We start from the raw sequence: 18,298 nt of genomic DNA, 5'->3' as shown, positions 1-18,298 counted from the left end.
AGATCTGCGTTTTCAGCCCTTCATTCCTCTCACATCAAGAGTGCAAATCAGCCCCTTGGTGGCCATCCGCAATCCCACATCGAGAAGGATCCAAGGTGCATCAAATCAGCCCCAAAGGTGCCTCTTCCTGAGGAGTTACCACGGCTATAGCCATCATTCGAGTCGGTAGAGTCTGCATTGAGGTATTGCATTGTGTGTACACTCCATTTACGCAATCAAAAGCAAATACCACATCGGCAACGGTGTGGAGGGGCCTTGAAAAGGTTGGTTGGGACACCATCGGCTGTCGCCCTTCTCTTCTCCCTCTTTCTCTTTCTCTTTCCCTCTACACATCTCTATTGCATTCTCTTAGCCCTCTCTTCAGGGCAAAGTAAAAGGAACCACCATTGAAGCTAAAAGAAATCACTAACGCGAGGAAAGAAGTTGAAGGATTTAAGCAACTGTAAAACTATATCTTCACCATTTCAATTCCGCTGCACCTGACATGCTAGACTGTAGCAGAAGCAAGTCCACGTAGCGCAAGTGAAGTGCACACGTGACACACAACCTGGAAGTAAGTTTCCATATCGTTTGAACAAAGCTAATGAAGAGGAGCTAGAGCGCCAACTAGGTGAGTTGTTATATAGAGGTTTTATATGTCCCACTATAAGTCCTTTTGCTGCTCCAATTCTTTTTGTTCGTAAGAAAGATGGCTCATGTCACAAAGTGATGATGTGGCATGACCAACTGCAAGAGAAATGGCCAAGTGGACAAGAGAAACTGTATCAATCAACTTAAAGAACTTATGGAGCACCGGCCGAGAGGCCTAAAACCCCAAATACCAAAAGCTTGACCTCTAGGAGAGATTTTCGTAAAATGAGCTGACATGCTCACGTGGCAAATCGTACGGATGCTGACGTGGCAATGCCGTATGGAATTTTTGCAATTTGCATTGCAGGTGCCACGTTGTTGCAACCACAATTGGTCGAGCCTAGAAGTGGTGCCAAGCAATGCTAAGGGTGCATACAAGTGCAAGGCAAAGTGCTAAGGCATGTGCAAAGGCCCTGGGCAGACAAAAGGCCGGGGAAATGTATGCCTAATACGTTTTTTAGGCCAAAAAGGCTTCAAGATGGGCAAATTGGGGTGGCAGGTCCAACTGTCCAGAGTGGAGATTATGCCTTGGAATGTGGTATTCGAGATGCTCTACGAGCCGGTCCAGACGGCTCCTCAAACGGAGCTTCCATGTGAAAATTATGGCTGGCTAAAGATGGAACGCATGGAAGATTCCCGATGGACAGGGCGGATGGGACAGATGGCCAGAGCTGATGTCAATGGGTGGATGTGAAGCGCTCGAGTTATGGAGCATGCCGGTCTTTTTGGATTGTCCATCGGAGCTCATACAAGCAAGTTATGGCCAGTTGGAGATTTGCCATGGCTAGTTATGGGGCACTTTGACCGCTTATGTAGGCGTGCCATCTGGTGTGTTTTTGGGTTCGACTAGGTTCTAGAAGGTAGTACACATCATGTGGAGTTGGCAGGAATCGACGGCTCATCAAACGGATTCACGATGGCCAAGATATGTCAGGTAGAAGTTGGTGGCAACTGCCAGCAATGTGACATCAGATGAATTTTCGTTGTTGATGCCTCAGTTTGTGGGCTCGGGAATCTTGGAATGCGGTACGGGTTTCAGGGATCAAAGCTAGGGGCCGGAGCTTTCAAGTGGTTTTGCCGGCTTGACCATCTGAGCACCAGGCATCAAGTTGCAAAGTATTAAAGTGGGGAGGAAAACTTGGTTTTTTAAGGTCTTTGTCGAGGATTCGAGAGGGTTTGGAGGGCCGAAATGAGGAGCAGCTGCCACGTGGCGTTAAAAATCCCACATGAGGGGGCAGCTCGGCAGAGTGCATAGTATATATAGTAGGTTGTGGTTATATCCAAGGTATGACAAGGGGCGTGGGCTCTTAGAGCTCTAGGCTATGGAGTTCGTTGGCTCTCCCACGGCCCTGGCCCTACTGGGCGGCCATTTGGTGGTGCTCTGCACCTTTGTGGTGTTCCGATGGCGGTGGTTGGTGTTGCGGCGCTGTTTGTTGGAGGCCCGTCGGGCGCGTCGGCGTTGCAGAGTGATGATGTGGCCGGGCCGCCTAGCAGGTGGGTTTACACGCCCGCGCAGGCCAAATCTTTTAATTGAAGGCAGAGAGGCACTAGCGCTAGCCCCCCCTCCTCAAGATCACAAGTGTGGCAAAGATAGAGAGAGAGGATTGAAGGGCCAATTCAAGGTGGTGTCCGAGTTGCCAAATGAGGTGCCAGAAGGGTCCAATAAGATCAAAATTTCCAAAAATGGGCAGGGCCCCCTATAAAACAAACCTTTTGAACTTTTTTAGGGGCTTTTTTCTCAGTTTTTGCAATGTGAGAGCTTGAAAAGGCGAAGAGTGAAGCCTTAAGGGCTGGTTTTTGTTGGAGCTTGCCGTATCGGCATTGTGATGGTTGTATGTGCACTTTGCTAAGCAATATTACCCCTTCCCCCCTCTTTTCTCGTGCTCTTTGTGTGTGTGTCGGTACCAGCGGAGGTGTGTGCCCGCGAACCGCTTTGTGGTGCAAAGAGTGTGAAATTGCAGATGCGGCGTGTTTGCGTTGAATGGTGGTCTTGCTAAGCGTGTGTGCATTGAGAGGTGTGCAGGCGGTGGCCTGGTAGTGTGTTATAAAACATTTGCCTCATGGGACTATGTAAGCCATAACAAAGAGGAAGGCTGCTTGAACTCTAATCCAGTCCTTGGAGCTTATCCTTGTAATAAAAGTGTAGACCACCAATGGTGTGGATCACCTTTCAAGAAAGGATTATATAAGCCCCATAAGTGTCCTGATTCCTCACCCTCAATGCATTAAATCGCAATCCCCAAAGTCAATGCCCCTTGGCACTATGGCAAAAGCCTTGTGAAAACTACGAAGATCGAGGACCTCGTGGACACGGAACCTATACAGCTAAAGTAAACAAAGGTGAGCTTAGCAATCTATCATTATGGAAACCACTAATCTCAGAGACTTTATTATTTAGGGGGAAAAAAAAAATTCGTTGACTATAGAAACAAAAATATACAAGTTGGGAACGAAGACAAAAGCAACACATCAGAAAATCTGACTTTATTCTAGAGCACAAGAATAAAGCACAAAAAACAGCCGTTAAAGTGTAATATGAAACCTTGTAGCTGCCAGTTCTCTGTCACTATTTGATGCCATCATGTCTTTCTTATGCAGAAATGCATGCAATCTTCCAGCAGGATTGGAAGAATCTACACGGACCAACTTATTGACAGGTGCCTTTTGGCTTTGTACACCTGAAAATGTCACATAAGGTTACACATTTCATCTAGTCATACGTATCTTTTGACCAAAGGCGGGGATCCAACCATCAGCACCTGCATTTGCAGTTGGTGAACCTTCACTAGAGATACCATTTGATACTTGAGCAGCTCCAGGAAGCATTGTCTGAGAGAAACAGAAAATAGACACACAAAAGACTTGAACCTTTAAGATCGCACAAATATCAAATACAGTGTGAAAGCTTACTTGAGTATAAAATGTGCGACTAGTGTTCGAGGTCATAAGCTTCGCCTCAACAGCTTTCTGGATACTGTCCACCAAAGCCTCTTGGTTCAAGAAACTCACCTGATGCAAGATAATTCAAAACCTCAACTTCCTGGTACACAATGAATGAACAGGGCGGGAAAAAACAAAACATTTTAGATGCAGTGCAGGAATACAATTTATGTGCAGACCAGCCCTAATAATGGGAGGACAACTTGTACATTTGTACTATTTTCAAAACTCCACTCTCCCTTTTTGGCTGTAGAACCTGTCAAAAGTCCCCAGATTTATACTCATACACAAATACTGAAGGCACTCACCTCTTTTTTTGTTGGATGGACATTCACATCCACATGTTCAGATGGTAAGCAGATAGACATATACACAAAGGGTTTTGATGCTTTTGGTAGAATAGCTGCATAAACAACCTCAATGGCCTTCCTCAAAGCAGAACATTCCACAAGTCTGTCTGCTCAATAAAAAAAATCAGTCAAATATTATGTTACGTGCTCAAGCCTGTACAAATGTATAGATTATCCATCCACAAGCAAGCGATAAATACCATTGATAAACAGTACGAAAGTTGTTTTCTTTGCACTATAGTTGGCACTTGTGATGAAACCCTTCATTTCAAACTCAGCTCGTAGGGGATCATCATCAGAAGCTGACACTTCAATCAGTTCACGTGCAACTCCTGGGCCATAAACAGCCCTTATAGCATCCAACCTGGTTGTTGATGCCATGGTATGAACATCTGCACGACTGTCCCCATGCTTGAAACAACCAAAAGGAAAACTCTGCAAATTAGTTTCAAGCTCAAAAGATTGGACTGCCCTAATAAAAAAACATGGTAAGCAACTGTTCTGCACCTTTTTGCACAAAAAGCTCACTTCATTTTTGTGAATAGAAAACTTGCTAACTACATCCAGTATTCGTCCATATTCTTCAGCTGGATTTTTGAAAGCCTTTCTTCGAGCAGCAACATTATAGAATAAATTTTCTACCTGAAAATAAAAGGCAGAAAGAGACGCAAGAACACAGATCCAGTTTATCACCCACTGAAAAGTCTTTAGCTACTTTTGTAAGGCCTGGGCCTTCATTGTTGTTTAATTTTCAACTCTATTGCTTGAAATGTTCTGCAGTTTAAGCTACAGGTACCTAATAGTCCAAGTCTTCTACGGTTAATTTACGTTGTATCATCAAACCTGGGTATTGGAAATCTACGCTTGATGGTGATCTTGTTAAGAGCCTGGTAGTCTAATGCACATTCTCCAAGGTCAATCCTTCTCATGAACAAGAAGCATTGTGAACAAGAGGGAGATGAACTTGATTGAATCAAACCCTTGGCCAAAAGCTGATTCTGTTCGCTCATGATCTCTTCCTACTATGTTGGGCTAACTCTGTACACAGGTTTATTGGGAGGTGAGCTGCCCGGTACAAGGTCCATGGTGTGGTTTTCTGGTCTTTCAGGAGAACAATCGCCAAGAAGGCTTTTCAAAAAACATCTTGATGCAGGTTGAGAAAATTCAATCGCTCAGACCCTAACTCAGAAGCATTTCAATTACACTCAGATGAATCCCTTCTCTAACAAAGATGAGTGTGATTTCAATTCAAAATCTACATACGCAGATACAATAGGGCCAGACTCCCCTATGAATTGTACAAGAAGAAAAGGTCCTTCAACAAGAGCTTCCTGGCCCGAGAGTCCACTATAACATTGTTCTTGTAGTGCCAAAGCATCCCCAAGAGAACATCACACCCCTCCAAAGGCATTAAATGGAAAGTCCTCCTATCAAACGTATTCTTGAACATGCAAACGGAATTTGCCAATCAAAGATGTCACTGCAACCTCATGCCCTAGTGCCACTAAGTCGCATCCATTTGTGGCCCCATTTCCTCAAGATTCACTCCTTACTTTACCGCCATCTATGGCAAAATGAAGTTGGCCTTGGCTCCGCTGCGAAAGAAAATCAGTGCCACTTGATCCCGCATTTTGCCCCACCCTCTACAAAGCTTTGAAGACTCATCATCTTACCACATCTGTCACAAACTGCTGACGTGTCAAGTCACTAAAGAATGGAGCCAACCTTCGGATCACGGTTTACGCCGAGGGGCCTAAACCCTAAGGGCAGAAGCAATAGAAGAAGAAGAAGCGGAAGAAGTTCCCATCAACTTATGGGACCCCATCCCAAGTGACATAAAGGCTTAAAATAAAGTTGGACCCTCTACACTCAAAAGACAGCGTAACCAGCTAACGACGTGGCAAAGTACGGATTTCTTGACTTTGCACTGGCTTGCTGACGTGGCAGATTGTACGGATTTCCAGATTTTGCGTTGGCTTGCTTACATGGCAGAGCTGTACAAATTTCCACATTTTACCCTGACTACTGACGTGGTAGAGTTGTATGGATTTCCAGCTTTTGCGCTGGCAGCTTTTGGACCAAATGCTTTTGAGTTTACTGCTTTTCATGTAACTGCTTTTGATGCCAAGGGCCTTTAAATATGTGCAGAGGGCTCATTCTCTAGCATGCTTCGGTACGAAGGTGCAAAGGGTGGAGTACCGGCATTGTACTGAGTTCAAGTAATATAAAGAAATACCAAAAGGGGCGCCAAGGTTTGGGGTCAGTAGTCTCTCGGGTGGAACTTCGCCACTCCGTGTCGCGTGTGCTCTCTTTCATTCAGTTGTTATTGAAGTGCTAAAAGTCTATTCAGTCTGTTCTTTTCTATTGGCACGTGGTGCCCGTCCTGTGACAGTGGTATCAAGAACGACTTCTTCATCACTCCTCCCGCAAATAACCTAAAAAGTTCCGGGCCATGAGATATGGAGACCTTTTACAACCAAATGCCCCCCAAACCGCAACATGTGTCGTTTGGAGGTGTTGAGAGTAACCACTGCTTAGACTTCTTAATACGCCCCCCATAAATAACCATCCAAGTCCGGGCCATGAGTAAAAACAGCTTTTCAATCATTCAATACTCCCCCCGCAACTAACCACAAGGGTCTGGGCCATGAGTATGAACAGCTCATGGCTCGGACCAAGATGGTTATTTGCAGGGGGAGTGTTCATCAGTGCCTTTATGTTTCTATGTCTTGTAACATGCATATGTGAGCATTTGTGTTGCATTGTGATGTGCCAACCACTAAATATTTCTTTTTTGGGATACTTCTAAGAAGTCAACGACCCAGGATATCAAGAGTTCCGATCTGGAATGACGCTCCTTATTGGATAAGATTCTTCTGGGAAGCCAACAACCCAAGAAATCAAGAGTTCCGATTTGGAATGAGAAAACTTAGTCTCTCGGCCTGTCCCTCGGAATGACCCTCGGAAATTTTTGAGCTAACTTGACTTGTTTTGCAGGTATGTTGTAGTCGCGGACGATTACTTTTTTTCAAGAAGGGGGGATGTCACAAACTGTTGACGTGTCAAGTCACTAAAGAACGGAGCCAACCTTCAGATCACGGCCGAGGGGCCTAAACCCTAAGAGCAGAAGCAGTAGCAGAAGAAGAAGCGGAAGAAGTTCCCACCAACTTATGGGACCCGTCCCAAGTGACATAAAAGCATTAAAATAAAGTTGGACCCTCACACACACAAAAGCTAATGACGTGGCAAAGAAGTACGGATTTCCAGATTTTGCGTTGGCCTGCTGACGTGGCAGATTGTATAGATTTTCGGATTTTGCGTTGGCCTGCTTACGTGGCAGAGCTGTACGGATTTCCGCGTTTTATGCCGACTGTTGACGTGGCAGAGTTGTCTGGGTTTCCTGATTTTCCGCTGGAAGCTTTCGGACTAGATGCTTTTCAATTTACTGCTTTTGAGGCCAAGGGCCTTTAAATATGTGCAGAGTGTCACAAAACGGGAGCGTACACGAGCACTTAGAAAATCTGAAAATTATAATTCTTTGAAAACATGAGAGAAGGGAGAAGATCGACACAGTATTGGGGACCAGAAGATGGGCTGGTCCCCCCGCGTTAAGAGTATTCTTTTATTCAGGGAGAATTCTTATACAAGCACGAGAACCCGAGGAAACCCCTCCGTTCTGTAATCTTAGACCCGAAGGTCGTGCTTTCCCGTAAAGGGCTTGGGCACAAGGCCATTCCTTCCCGTGAGGGACTTAGGCGCAAAGCCGTACTTTCCTGTAAGGGACTTAGGCGTGAAGCCGTACTTCCCGTGAAGGGCCTTCCCGTAAGACGCGAGATTCCTGCAAAACAAACCACACAAACACGCGACAACATTTCGTATGGCGAATCCACAATAGATACCTGTCGCTCTTGCGCGGGAAAAGCGACTTCCGTGCTTCGTAGTCTCGCGATCTCTTGCGGCAGAGTCTTCTCTTGCTGATGTTGGTACCTCCTGTGAGTGAGGGCATGTGGTGCTTTTATAGCTCCCTGGCCACGGCACAAATACATGCTCGCGTAGAGATCGCGGCCGTCTTTTTTTTTTTTTTTTTTTTCTGTTGTTCTACCCGGAATAGGGAGAGAGAATTCGCTGGCTAGTTTTGTTGCTTTATCTTCTAAGTGACTACCCACTTATTAAGTGAGCGGCCGGCATATTTTAAAATTGGTCTGAACCTGCCCAAAAACTCAATAAAACCTTATAAGTTAAAACCAATGCATTTAACAACACTTCCAAGGCGTCCTTGGATGCAACCACATGCACGAATGCAATGCAAACATAGATTCCCCGCGGGAAAGCGTATGCCTTCCCGCGATTGTTCCTGCTTTTCGTAAATAGCTTCATTGAACCCATCTTTATTCTTGTGCTTACGTTCTTACGCGTATTTTCTTACTCAGTTCGGATTTCCTCCTTAGCCTACGGGATGCCCCCTTACTGATGCACCCGTCACCCATCATGTGACGCATCAGGGGCACTTGTAACCCTGCCCTTTCCACCGAACTTACGGAAACTGCTTCGCGATGTTTACCGTCACCCATCAATTGACACTTCAGAGTTGTCCGTTCCTGATGGCAGTTCCTGTAGCTACAATCTTTTAACAGTCCTTAGTGCATATAATAAAATATCCTTAAAAAAAGATTTAATCATTAAAAATAAGAAAATAGTCCAATTAGCAACACAGAGAGCTCATTCTCTGGCATGCGAGTACCGGCATTGTACTAAGTTCAAGTAATATAAAGAAATACCGAGAGGGGTGCCAAGGTTTGGCGCCAGTATTCTCTGGGATGGAATTCCACCACTTCGTGTCACATGTGCTCTCTCTCTTTCAGTTCAGTTGTTATTAGAGTGCTAAAAGTCTGTTCAGTCTGTTCTTTTCTATTGGCACGTGGTGCTCGTCCTGTGACAACGTCTCTGAAACATCAAATTTTTCTTTGCTTTCTTTGCATTCCTCTCCTCAACAACTTTTAATGTCTTTGCTTTGTTCTCCTCCTTTGTCAAACACTCGGTCGAAAAAAGCCATGTTCCCCACGTGTAACTGCTATCCTAGCTTCCTCTCAATGAACCTCTTCGCCTTCCTTCTGCCCCTTGTCTAGGCCCTTGTCTAGTGACTTCGCACCTAATTTCTCATTCTCGAACGTCAACTCCCCAAATCTCTGCCACTCTCGAGTTGTCAAGTCCACATGGCTTTAAGTGCCATGTGGACATACTACTACTTCATCTTCGTAAAATCCAAGGGATTTATTCCCGGCAATTTTGTGAGCCTCTTCATAGGACATGCATGTCCACACACATCCACAGATAGGCTTTTCTAGTCGTGGAACCCTCTAGCATAAATGGTTTGTGCACATATTTCTTGGTCTTGCGTTGTCAAACCCTTTGTCACCCTACATCTGCGTTTTTGACACATGCATTGGCATACCATCCCTCTCCCTCTCTAGGCGCCCCCATTGTGCTTGGTGTTGGGATTCTATTGCTGCCCCACCCTCGCCTCATCTAAGCCAACATTCAACCCTTGATTCCTCTACCATGGGTGTGCAAATCAACAACCCACATTGAGTCTAATCCCATCCACAAGTCAAATTAGCCCTAGAGGCGCTTCATTTTGAAGAGTTACTAATTGTACCATTATCCAACGAGTTGGGTAGAGTCTTGCATTGAGATATTGCATTTGAGTACATTCCATTTACGCAATCTTGCATATAGCATATTGGTTACGATGTGGGGGGACCTTGAGAGGGTAGGGTGGACCCCATCGGTGCCTCTCTCTCTCTCTCTCTCTCTCTCTCTCTCTCTCTCTCTCTCTCTATATATATATATATATATATATATATATATATATATATATATATATATATATATATATATATATATATATATATATCCGTTCCACCTGACATTGTGCCACGTATGCATTACAGATGAGCCACGTGGACAAGCTTCTGCTACACTCTAGCATCAATCATAGTTTAGCCTAGGACCTAGCCTGGCACTTTGTGAGCCTCTAGCAGGACGTGCATGTTCAGGCGGGTCATACCCCCTCTTGCACAGTATAGTCATTCCGCTCCACCTAACATTGTGTCATGTACGCATTACAGTTGAGCCACATGGACAAGCTTCTGTTACACTCTAGCATCAGTCATAGTTTAGGTTAGGACCTAGCCTGGCACTTTGTGAGCCTCTAGCAAGGCGTGCATGTTCAGGCGGGCCATAGTTGCATACCCTCTCTTGCACAGTATCGTCATTTCAGCATATAGGCGTGTGAAATGCCTCTTAAGTCATTTAATAAAGAGTAACATTTCAGCCCATATTTTCAAGATCGTGGAGGCTTTAGAGTTCTGCTCGACCCAGCATGGAAAACCCTATATAAGTAACATGGGGATTTACTTCAAGCAAGTCAGGACTAGAAGAAGAAGGACCCGTAGTACCCGCAATTAAGGACTGTCAGCACTTCAGTACAACCAGCATTTTACCCTCAGCACTCCAGCATTTTCAGCGACCAGCCTGTCGCCATGTATCAGACCAGCACCCGCAGCACCTCAACCAGTACCTCCGGCGTTTTCTGTCACAAAATGATGATGTGGCATGACCATCCGTGGACAGAGTTGGCTGATGACGTGGTAAACCATACAGCATCCCAGAATTCACCCTGACATGCTGACATGGCGGACAATGCGAATTTCCGCGATTCACACTGACAAGTGCTGACGTGGGAGCCTATACGGAATTCCGCAAACTGCTTTTTTGGGGCAGATTTCAGACCAGATGCTTTTGGATTGACTGCTTTTGAGTTGAATAGCTTTTGGGGCTCTGCTTTGGGGCATCCCTTGTAAGAATATAAGGACCCTTAGGGGCCTCACTCTTCGGAGCATGTGGACGCAGAGTCTGAGAGCACAGGATCCTTCGGGAGTTATCCTTTGCTCAAGCATTAATACAATAAAGAAATACCGAAAGGGGCGCCAGGTTTTGGGGCCAATACCTCTGAGCACGGAACTACGTTGGGCCCTGTCGACTCAATTATAAAGAGTGATAAAGTAATGAAGTATTTTAAGTGATTCTCTCGTGTGTTGTGTCCGATTCCCGACTTGGGGTGCCCAAGCCTGTGACATTTTCAGCCCATTCACTCCAACGTTTCAGCCTATTGATACCAGTGTTTTCAGCCATTATCCTCAGCATCTTCAGCAACAGCATCAGCGTTTCCAACAGCCCATTGTCGCAGATCAAGGCCTCATCTAGCGTTTTCCAGCCATAGCAAAATTCAGCCCATGTCACCAACAAGTTGCAGATCCTAGTCAGAATCATTAGAGTTTCAGCACCTAGTCTTTAGCCTCGCAGTACCAAGTATCCACTAGCAAGTACCCATCAGCATCTAGGATCATTGTAACAGCATTGTGCAAGTAATAAAAGCAAGTACTTGTTCTGGCAACAGAGCAAGGGGGCCCTTGAGGGTGGTTGGGACCCGATATGCCGTGTCATCTCTCTTCTCTCTCTCTTTCTCATTCATTGTGTTCAATTCAGTTTCTCTTTTTAAGTAGAGTAACCTTGTGTTTGTGCGGAGTACTAGATCAAAGCTAAATCCTTAAAACACTTCCGTTGCACCCGACACATTGGTATCAAAGCTTTGATTTCACGCACTATTATCTAATCCTTGAGATTTTTGTCTCTTGAATGTGAGTTTGTGTTTAACCGTTTTGCCCAAGGAGGCTTCTCTCTCTCAAGGAACTACAGGTCCTGCTATGGCGGAAGCACTAACACTGTATACCGGGGTTTACAGTTGCAGTGCACCTATGAGCACCAAGACGGTAGCTATCTTGGTGTGAGCACTAGACATATTGAGGCCTTGCACTTCTTCGACATTACAAATTACATCGTTGCAAACATGCATTGAAACATGAAGATGCTGATTGCAAGTATCGACCTAACAGGATTGCTAGAAGCCTATGATGACAAGGTAAAGTGACACCCAAATCAACCTTTGAGTGCTCACCAAATATCACTTCAATATGAGAAAGTGATCCAAAAGAGTGCTAGCAACGTTGCCTCGGTAGTCGAAGGCAGCTCTAGTACCGATTGTTGAAAATACACTTGCTGAAATGCATACAAAGATGGAGAAGAAGAAGAAGAAGAAGAATCTCAAAAGCATACAACAAAAATGGTATTATTTAGTGTACTAAAATGAAGATAAGGGTTACCCTAGAAAGATTGGCATCTGGGGAAAAACCTCCCAGTAGGGAGCAAAAGTGCCTCAGTGTTCCTAAGCGTGTTTACACACATCACTACCAAATCATGGTAACACTTATCTTACAAGTGTGTCCTTCATTGCGCTTTCCTCTAGATCCAAATCATTTTGACTTATCTCTTTTGGATTTTACATCCTCGTTGTCTATTTAACCATGGAAGGATCCCCCTCTCTATCCCAACTTGTCCTCCCTGATCACATACCATGGAAACAAGTTCCTCACATGTCATGTTCCCAAAGTAATTAAGGGTAATAAAAGGCACCGTAATCTGCTGGTAAATGAGGCCATATAGCCCAGCAAAATCGTTCTCCTACCTGAAAAGGCCACCTACTGCATCTCATACATTTTGTGGATTTGTTGTATCATATATGCGGACTTCTGAGGGTCAAGAGTCCACAATTGTACCTCAAGGGAGCCTGCTTCAAGGGTGCCATCCAATTGTTCACCTGATCTAAATGAAGCCAGATCTGTCGCACATTCGTGATACTTCAAATGTGTCCAAATGCCTCCCCTGAGCATTGAGACGATCCCAAGAACATTGAAACGGCTCAATCTAGTTCACCGAGCAATAAATGTATGGTTCAAGGGAACCTTATTTAACGTGTGTAGTACTCTCATGTTAGGACAGAGAGATGCCGTGGTTCTAGAGTCCTATGGCCTTATCTTGATGGTAAAGACATAGGTTGCTCGGCCCACCAGACCAGTGTGAAAAGAAAACATTATTATATGCCACAACACCTGTGATTATGATTATTACTTCAAAATCTTGTATTCTGAACAGCTCTGTTATGTCTTCCCTTTGTACTATACTATGATATGTTTGTTTCTCTCGAATCTTGTTTCTATTGAAAATCCTTTTTTTGGAAAACAAAATACCTCTATGTAAATGTAAACATAGCTATGAAAATCATACCATAATTTGAGTTCCTTTGACTGCAGCACATGGTCGTGGTTCACCTTCCATAACTCCATCCTTGTATGACGCTCTACGAATGTATGAAAAACATGAGTCGATACAAGTGAATCATCTCTATCAACCAAAGAAGTAGATTTCTCACATCTCTCTTGTAGCGAACATCCTAAAATCAACAACATTCTCATACCTATAACCATGATTTTGATCAGCCGTCATGGTAGTGACAGTGAGGTGAGCAACAAATGTCATGCTGGCGAGCGCTTCGCCTCTAAATCCCAATGTGTTGATCGTTTGGAGATCTTCAAACTCTTTCAATTTAGAGGTAGTGTGTCTTTCACACAATATTGGAAGATCCTCGTACTACAAAATAAAAAATATAATCTTTACAAGCGTTATCTGGGAAAGGACTAGTGACCATGTTCAACCTCCTCTCTCTCTCTCTCTCTCTCTCTCTCTCTCTCTCTCGCTCGCGCGGAATTGTTTTCGAGACTCGGTACATTTATAGAGGAACGTATCTATCCATCTAGCTCACCCGAATTCCATGGCCATTGTCAGCTATTTGAATGAGTTTAAGGCCGCCCTCTTTCACAGTGATGGCAATGGAGGAGGAACCAGCGTCGATGCTGTTCTCAAGAAGCTCTTTGAGGGCAGAGGCCGGGCGCTGAATGACCTCGCCTGCTGCAATGCGATTAACAACTGCTTCGTCCAAACGCCGAATTTGAGGAGGAAGAGCTTTCGCAGGCGCTACTGCCTCTACTTCCATCGCTCGCTTGTGCCAAGCTGGCGCTTCGCTCGGAGTTCAAGTTATTCCTCAAATAGTCATCTATACCTTCTATTATTCTATACTAGTAAAACGGCGCCGCCTCCCAAGGCGGCATGGCCCCTCTTACCCCACACTCTCTCTCTCTCTCTCTATCACCCAAGTCTCTCTCTATCACCCAAGTGTGGTAGATTGGTTATGCCATTTCCCTCTTGAATAACAATGGGAGGCGGCATGGCCCCTCTTACCCCACACTCTCTCTCTCTCTCTCTATCACCCAAGTCTCTCTCTATCACCCAAGTGTGGTAGATTGGTTATGCCATTTCCCTCTTGAATAACAAGTCTTGAGTTCAACTCTTGTCGGATAGATCTTTGAGGTCTCTTGGGATAGTTTCCCACGACGTTAAAAATTCTCTTCTTCTTCTTCTTCTTCTCTCTCTCTCTCTCTCGCCGGCAAGGGGAAAAGGAGAAATTCCACCCCAAAATAGAGTAAAATAGTGTAAAAACCCAAAAAAAATAATCCTAAGTTTCTAAAATTTTCTCTTGGCAAATTCAAGGAAAAGAATTTTGTAAGTTTGGAAAAAAATGATTTTGCCCGACCACTATCTACAATGCACGCAAATAGACATGTAGCTCATGCACAAAGAGGCATTGTCTATTCGCCGCCCTCTCTCTCTCTCTCTCTCTCTCTCTCTCTCTCTCTCTCTCTCTCTCAAGCTCTCCCTCTCTCTCTCTCTCTCTCTCTCTTCTCTCCGCTTTGTGTGTGTGTAAAGCTCTCTCTCTCTCTCTCTCTCTCTCTCTCTCTCTCTCTCTCTCTCTCTCTCTCTCTCTAGCTCTTTCTAGCTCTCTTTCTCGCTCCCCCTCCTCCTCCTCCTCCTCCTCCTCCTCCTCTCTCTCTCTCTCTCTCTCTCTCTCTCTCTCTCTCTCTCTTTGTGTTCGCGCGCAGAGAGCATTGCCTGGCCGCCTCTACTGAGTCTTCTCTCTCTCTCTCTCTCTCTCTCTCTCTCTCTCTCTCTCTCTCTCTCTCTCTCTCTTTGTGTTCGCGCGCAAAGAGCATTGCCTAGCCGCCTCTACTGAGTCTTCTCTCTCTCTCTCTCTCTCTCTCTCTCTCTCTCTCTCTCTCTCTCTCTCTCTCTCTGCCGTTTGGTAACGCGAGCACATAGGAGCAGGAGTGCGTAGTGTCGGGGCCCCGCCTCGCGTGCCGTCTCTCTCTTGCACTGCGCGCAGTCAAGGCAAGGGTAAATTTGAAGGGTAAATTTTTACCTATCCTTCATTAAGCTATATTTAGGCAAAAATTAGAAGGGCTACTCATAGATTTTTCAATATTCTACCCTTCTTTTGAAGGGTAAAAATATTTTTGCCCTTCACTAAAGGGTAAAAGTGCCTTCGAAGGGCGTCAAAGCCTTCAAAAATTAGACCTGCACGCAGTCCCCTCTTTCTCAGGCTTCAGCGCGAACAGGCAGGAGTGCGCAGTGTCAACGGCCCGCCTCGCGTCCCCTCTCTCTCAAGCTTCAACGCGAACAGTGGCGAAACAGCGCGTTTGGCTCAGAGGCCACTGCCGCGAGGGCGTCGAGATTAAGCAGACAGTGACACGTGGCATGGGGGGTGGGGGCGGGGGGGGGGATTCCCTCCCCCTTTATAGATAGGTTCATCTCCAAAGCCTACATAACCAACTCAAATTTTAGTTTTAGCATCTCCAAAGACAATCAATCTGCTTAATCTCACAATCATGAGTATTTTGGGAACTTTGGAAAATTTGAAGGGCAATGAAATTTAAGGCAAAGGAATTTGAGGGAATTTCCACAAATTAGCAGTGGGCGCCTGTGCTGCGTAGCACCGCCTATGAATTAGAGGGGCAGTCCCGTCCAGTGTTCGGGAAAAATGTGTCTCGGCTTAATATCGTGTCGGTTGAGAGCAAGGGGAAAAGGAGAAATTCCGCCCCAAAATAGAGAACAATAGAATAAAAACCCAAAAAAAATGACCCGATTTTCTAAAATTTCCTCTTGACAAAATTAAGAAAAGGAATTTTGTATGTTTGGAAAAACGTTCTTTCCCGAACACTGGTCCCGTCTCTCTCTCTCTCTCTCTCTCTCTCTCTCTCTCTCTCTCTCTCTCTCTCTCTCTCTCTCTCTCTCTCTCTCTCTCTCTCTCTCTCTCTCTTCGTGCAGTGCTCTGTCCGCTGCCGCGCGCCAGGGAACACCTGCCGGATCTCCTGCTTTCGCCACGTGTCGGGGGGGGGAGTCGGAATCCCCTCCCCTATTATCTTTAGTATAGATCGACTCTACGAGCTCGCGGGACCTGCTGTAGCCGATATGATCTCTCAATGGCTGCTACAGAATGGCCTAAATTCTCTCTCCATGGCTAGCAAGTAAGCCCGCAGTTTGAAGCACCGCACTTGTGGAAGCTATGTAAGAAGTTGTCATGTGGTCAGAGAAGCCCAAGTTGAGCTCAATGGGATGGCGGCCTTCGAGATGGGAGACTCTTGGCCGAGCGCGTCCCTGTATAGATAAATGGGTTGGGCCACATGCTTGTAGGCCAAGGCAAAGACTGGGTATGTCAACAGGTTCGGCACTTAGGGCACCACATCAAGCTTGTTCACCATGCGACAGCTTAGGCTGCTGTCGGGGAAGGCCACCTCTCAACACCACTTGGCACACAATGTGGCCAAAGCACCGCGCATGCTATGCCCACACACATCATGTTATGCATGTCACGGCAGGCATAGATTCTAAGAGAAAATGTGGCTATCTATCACATACTTGAGAGCCAGTTGGAAGCCCCAAGTGTGCTCAGATGGCAGTGGGTGTGACGTGTCGAGGGCCTTATCACTGGAACCGTCATAGCAAGGGCCCTCTTGCTATCAACCTATATTTTTCCTTTGTTTAATAAATATGAGTAATTACGTGTAAAGATGCCACTTATTCCCAAAGTTTACTACCCTTTATTTATGTTCAGGGGACACTCCTTGTGCATGACCATGCTCCAAGCACAAGGATCTAGTGGGCGTGGTGTCATTTGTATCTCTAGTACCTAGGACAAGACCTTAGAAGGTCTCTAGTTAACATGAAGGCCCATTGGCTACTAGCCTTCAACAAGTCTTGAGGTTGAGCAGATACACTAGCACCCATTTAAAAATACTCTCTCTCTCTCTCTCTCTCTCTCTCATGCAGCCAACCACATCACATGCATTAGGAAGAGAGCATGACAAAGTTGTAGTAGTAATATGGACGGGGCCATCAAAGTAACTATGACATTAGTTATAAGCAAGAGGTGCACGAAATTCCCATCCTTGAGATTTGAACGATGAGAAAGCGAGGGACATTTGTGCAGGTAGCCTATACACATAGTTTTGGTTTCATTCAATCACTACCCCTAGACAGTTAATGTTTGCAAGTCGAAGTAGGGACTAAAAAGAATGTTGGACATGAATGTCACAGCATGTCGTAGCCAAAATCAACGCTCGAACTAAATCTTTCTCTAAACACTCAAAAAATCTACTAATGGAAAAGTATATTCGAAGCTTTCCACACTAAATTTCATCTTTCGTTTTTGGTTTTCCAATGAGTCTAACAGATGTACATGCGCACACACATGCATGTGCATGTGCACACCTCGTTGCACACGTGTCATTTCTCACCTTATGTGTCCGACCACCCCCGTCATCAGTCGCACTTGCACACCTTGCATCTATTGACAGCGGAGTCTGTGTCTACTCCTCACGCATGAAGATGGCATCCCAGCCCTCGTTAATGCATTCTCTCCATGATTGTAGCTTGATAGACATGTTTGTTAGCGGCTCCTACACACCAAGGCCCAGACTAGCTAGTGGCCCTACCATTTTCTTTGTAGGCAACTATCTGTGCCACCATTACTCGAGAGTAGCTATGCTAAGGGATTTCGGTCTTGAAAATCCTATAGTAATGCACGAGGTTAGGTTTTGGCAGAGAGAGAGAGAGAGAGAGAGAGAAAGATGACTGCCCACTCAATTGAGTCCTCTCTCTTGATGTATTTTGTGTGTGTGTGAGAGAGAGAGATTTCTGTAGCTCGAATTTATGCTCTTCTTCTACCACTATCATGGCTTGCTGATCATTGCAATGCCCTTTGGCACATACATAAATCTGATCTCTGGTGGAGGAAGCTTCTCTCTGCCGTGTATCGGCTTGTATGTGGCTGTGCTTTCCTGGGGTTGTTTTTCACAAAAGGTTCTGGGTATTTGGCATTTTCTCTTCGGCCCTACATCGTTTTGCGGTCTTCTTTATGTGGGTCAGATACTGGGCTTATTGGACCCCTGTGGAGTCAGCGTAATGCTTACATGTTTCGTCGTACTCATGCAAACATGTTTCCACTCTTCAAGCTTTCCCTCAGGCAATCGTTACGGTTTGCTTTGGAAGTTGGTGATATCACCTTAGAGACATGATTTTCCTATGAATGC

The 18,298-nt window shown here is 45.3% G+C and overlaps 1 protein-coding gene across 3 annotated transcripts in view; it reads right to left on the bottom strand.

Moving 5' to 3' along the window:
- The window catches only part of MLH1 (MUTL-homolog 1), a 65,225-nt gene extending 51,227 nt beyond the window's left edge, over positions 1-13,998 (bottom strand). Inside the window, exons 1-9 of one of the 3 annotated variants that reach the window (XM_086482543.1) lie at positions 13,639-13,998; positions 13,294-13,466; positions 13,104-13,176; positions 4,428-4,562; positions 4,121-4,331; positions 3,879-4,027; positions 3,541-3,639; positions 3,390-3,459; positions 3,173-3,308 (exon numbers count right to left, since the gene is read on the bottom strand). In XM_086482543.1, coding sequence (XP_086338669.1) covers positions 3,173-3,308; positions 3,390-3,459; positions 3,541-3,639; positions 3,879-4,027; positions 4,121-4,331; positions 4,428-4,562; positions 13,104-13,176; positions 13,294-13,466; positions 13,639-13,869 — 1,277 coding nt within the window. In that variant the 5' untranslated portion in view covers positions 13,870-13,998. The remainder of the gene's footprint in view (positions 1-3,172; positions 3,309-3,389; positions 3,460-3,540; positions 3,640-3,878; positions 4,028-4,120; positions 4,332-4,427; positions 4,563-13,103; positions 13,177-13,293; positions 13,467-13,638) is intronic. The other 2 variants (XM_086482544.1, XM_086482545.1) reach the window with 2 other exon arrangements.
- Positions 13,999-18,298: the final 4,300 nt, after the last annotated feature.

The sequence above is a fragment of the Adiantum capillus-veneris genome, chromosome 15 (genome assembly GCF_014529385.1).
Source record: "Adiantum capillus-veneris isolate H3 chromosome 15, ASM1452938v2, whole genome shotgun sequence".
Taxonomy (NCBI): Eukaryota; Viridiplantae; Streptophyta; class Polypodiopsida; order Polypodiales; family Pteridaceae; genus Adiantum; species Adiantum capillus-veneris.
This window is presented reverse-complemented; position numbering and strand designations above follow the sequence as displayed.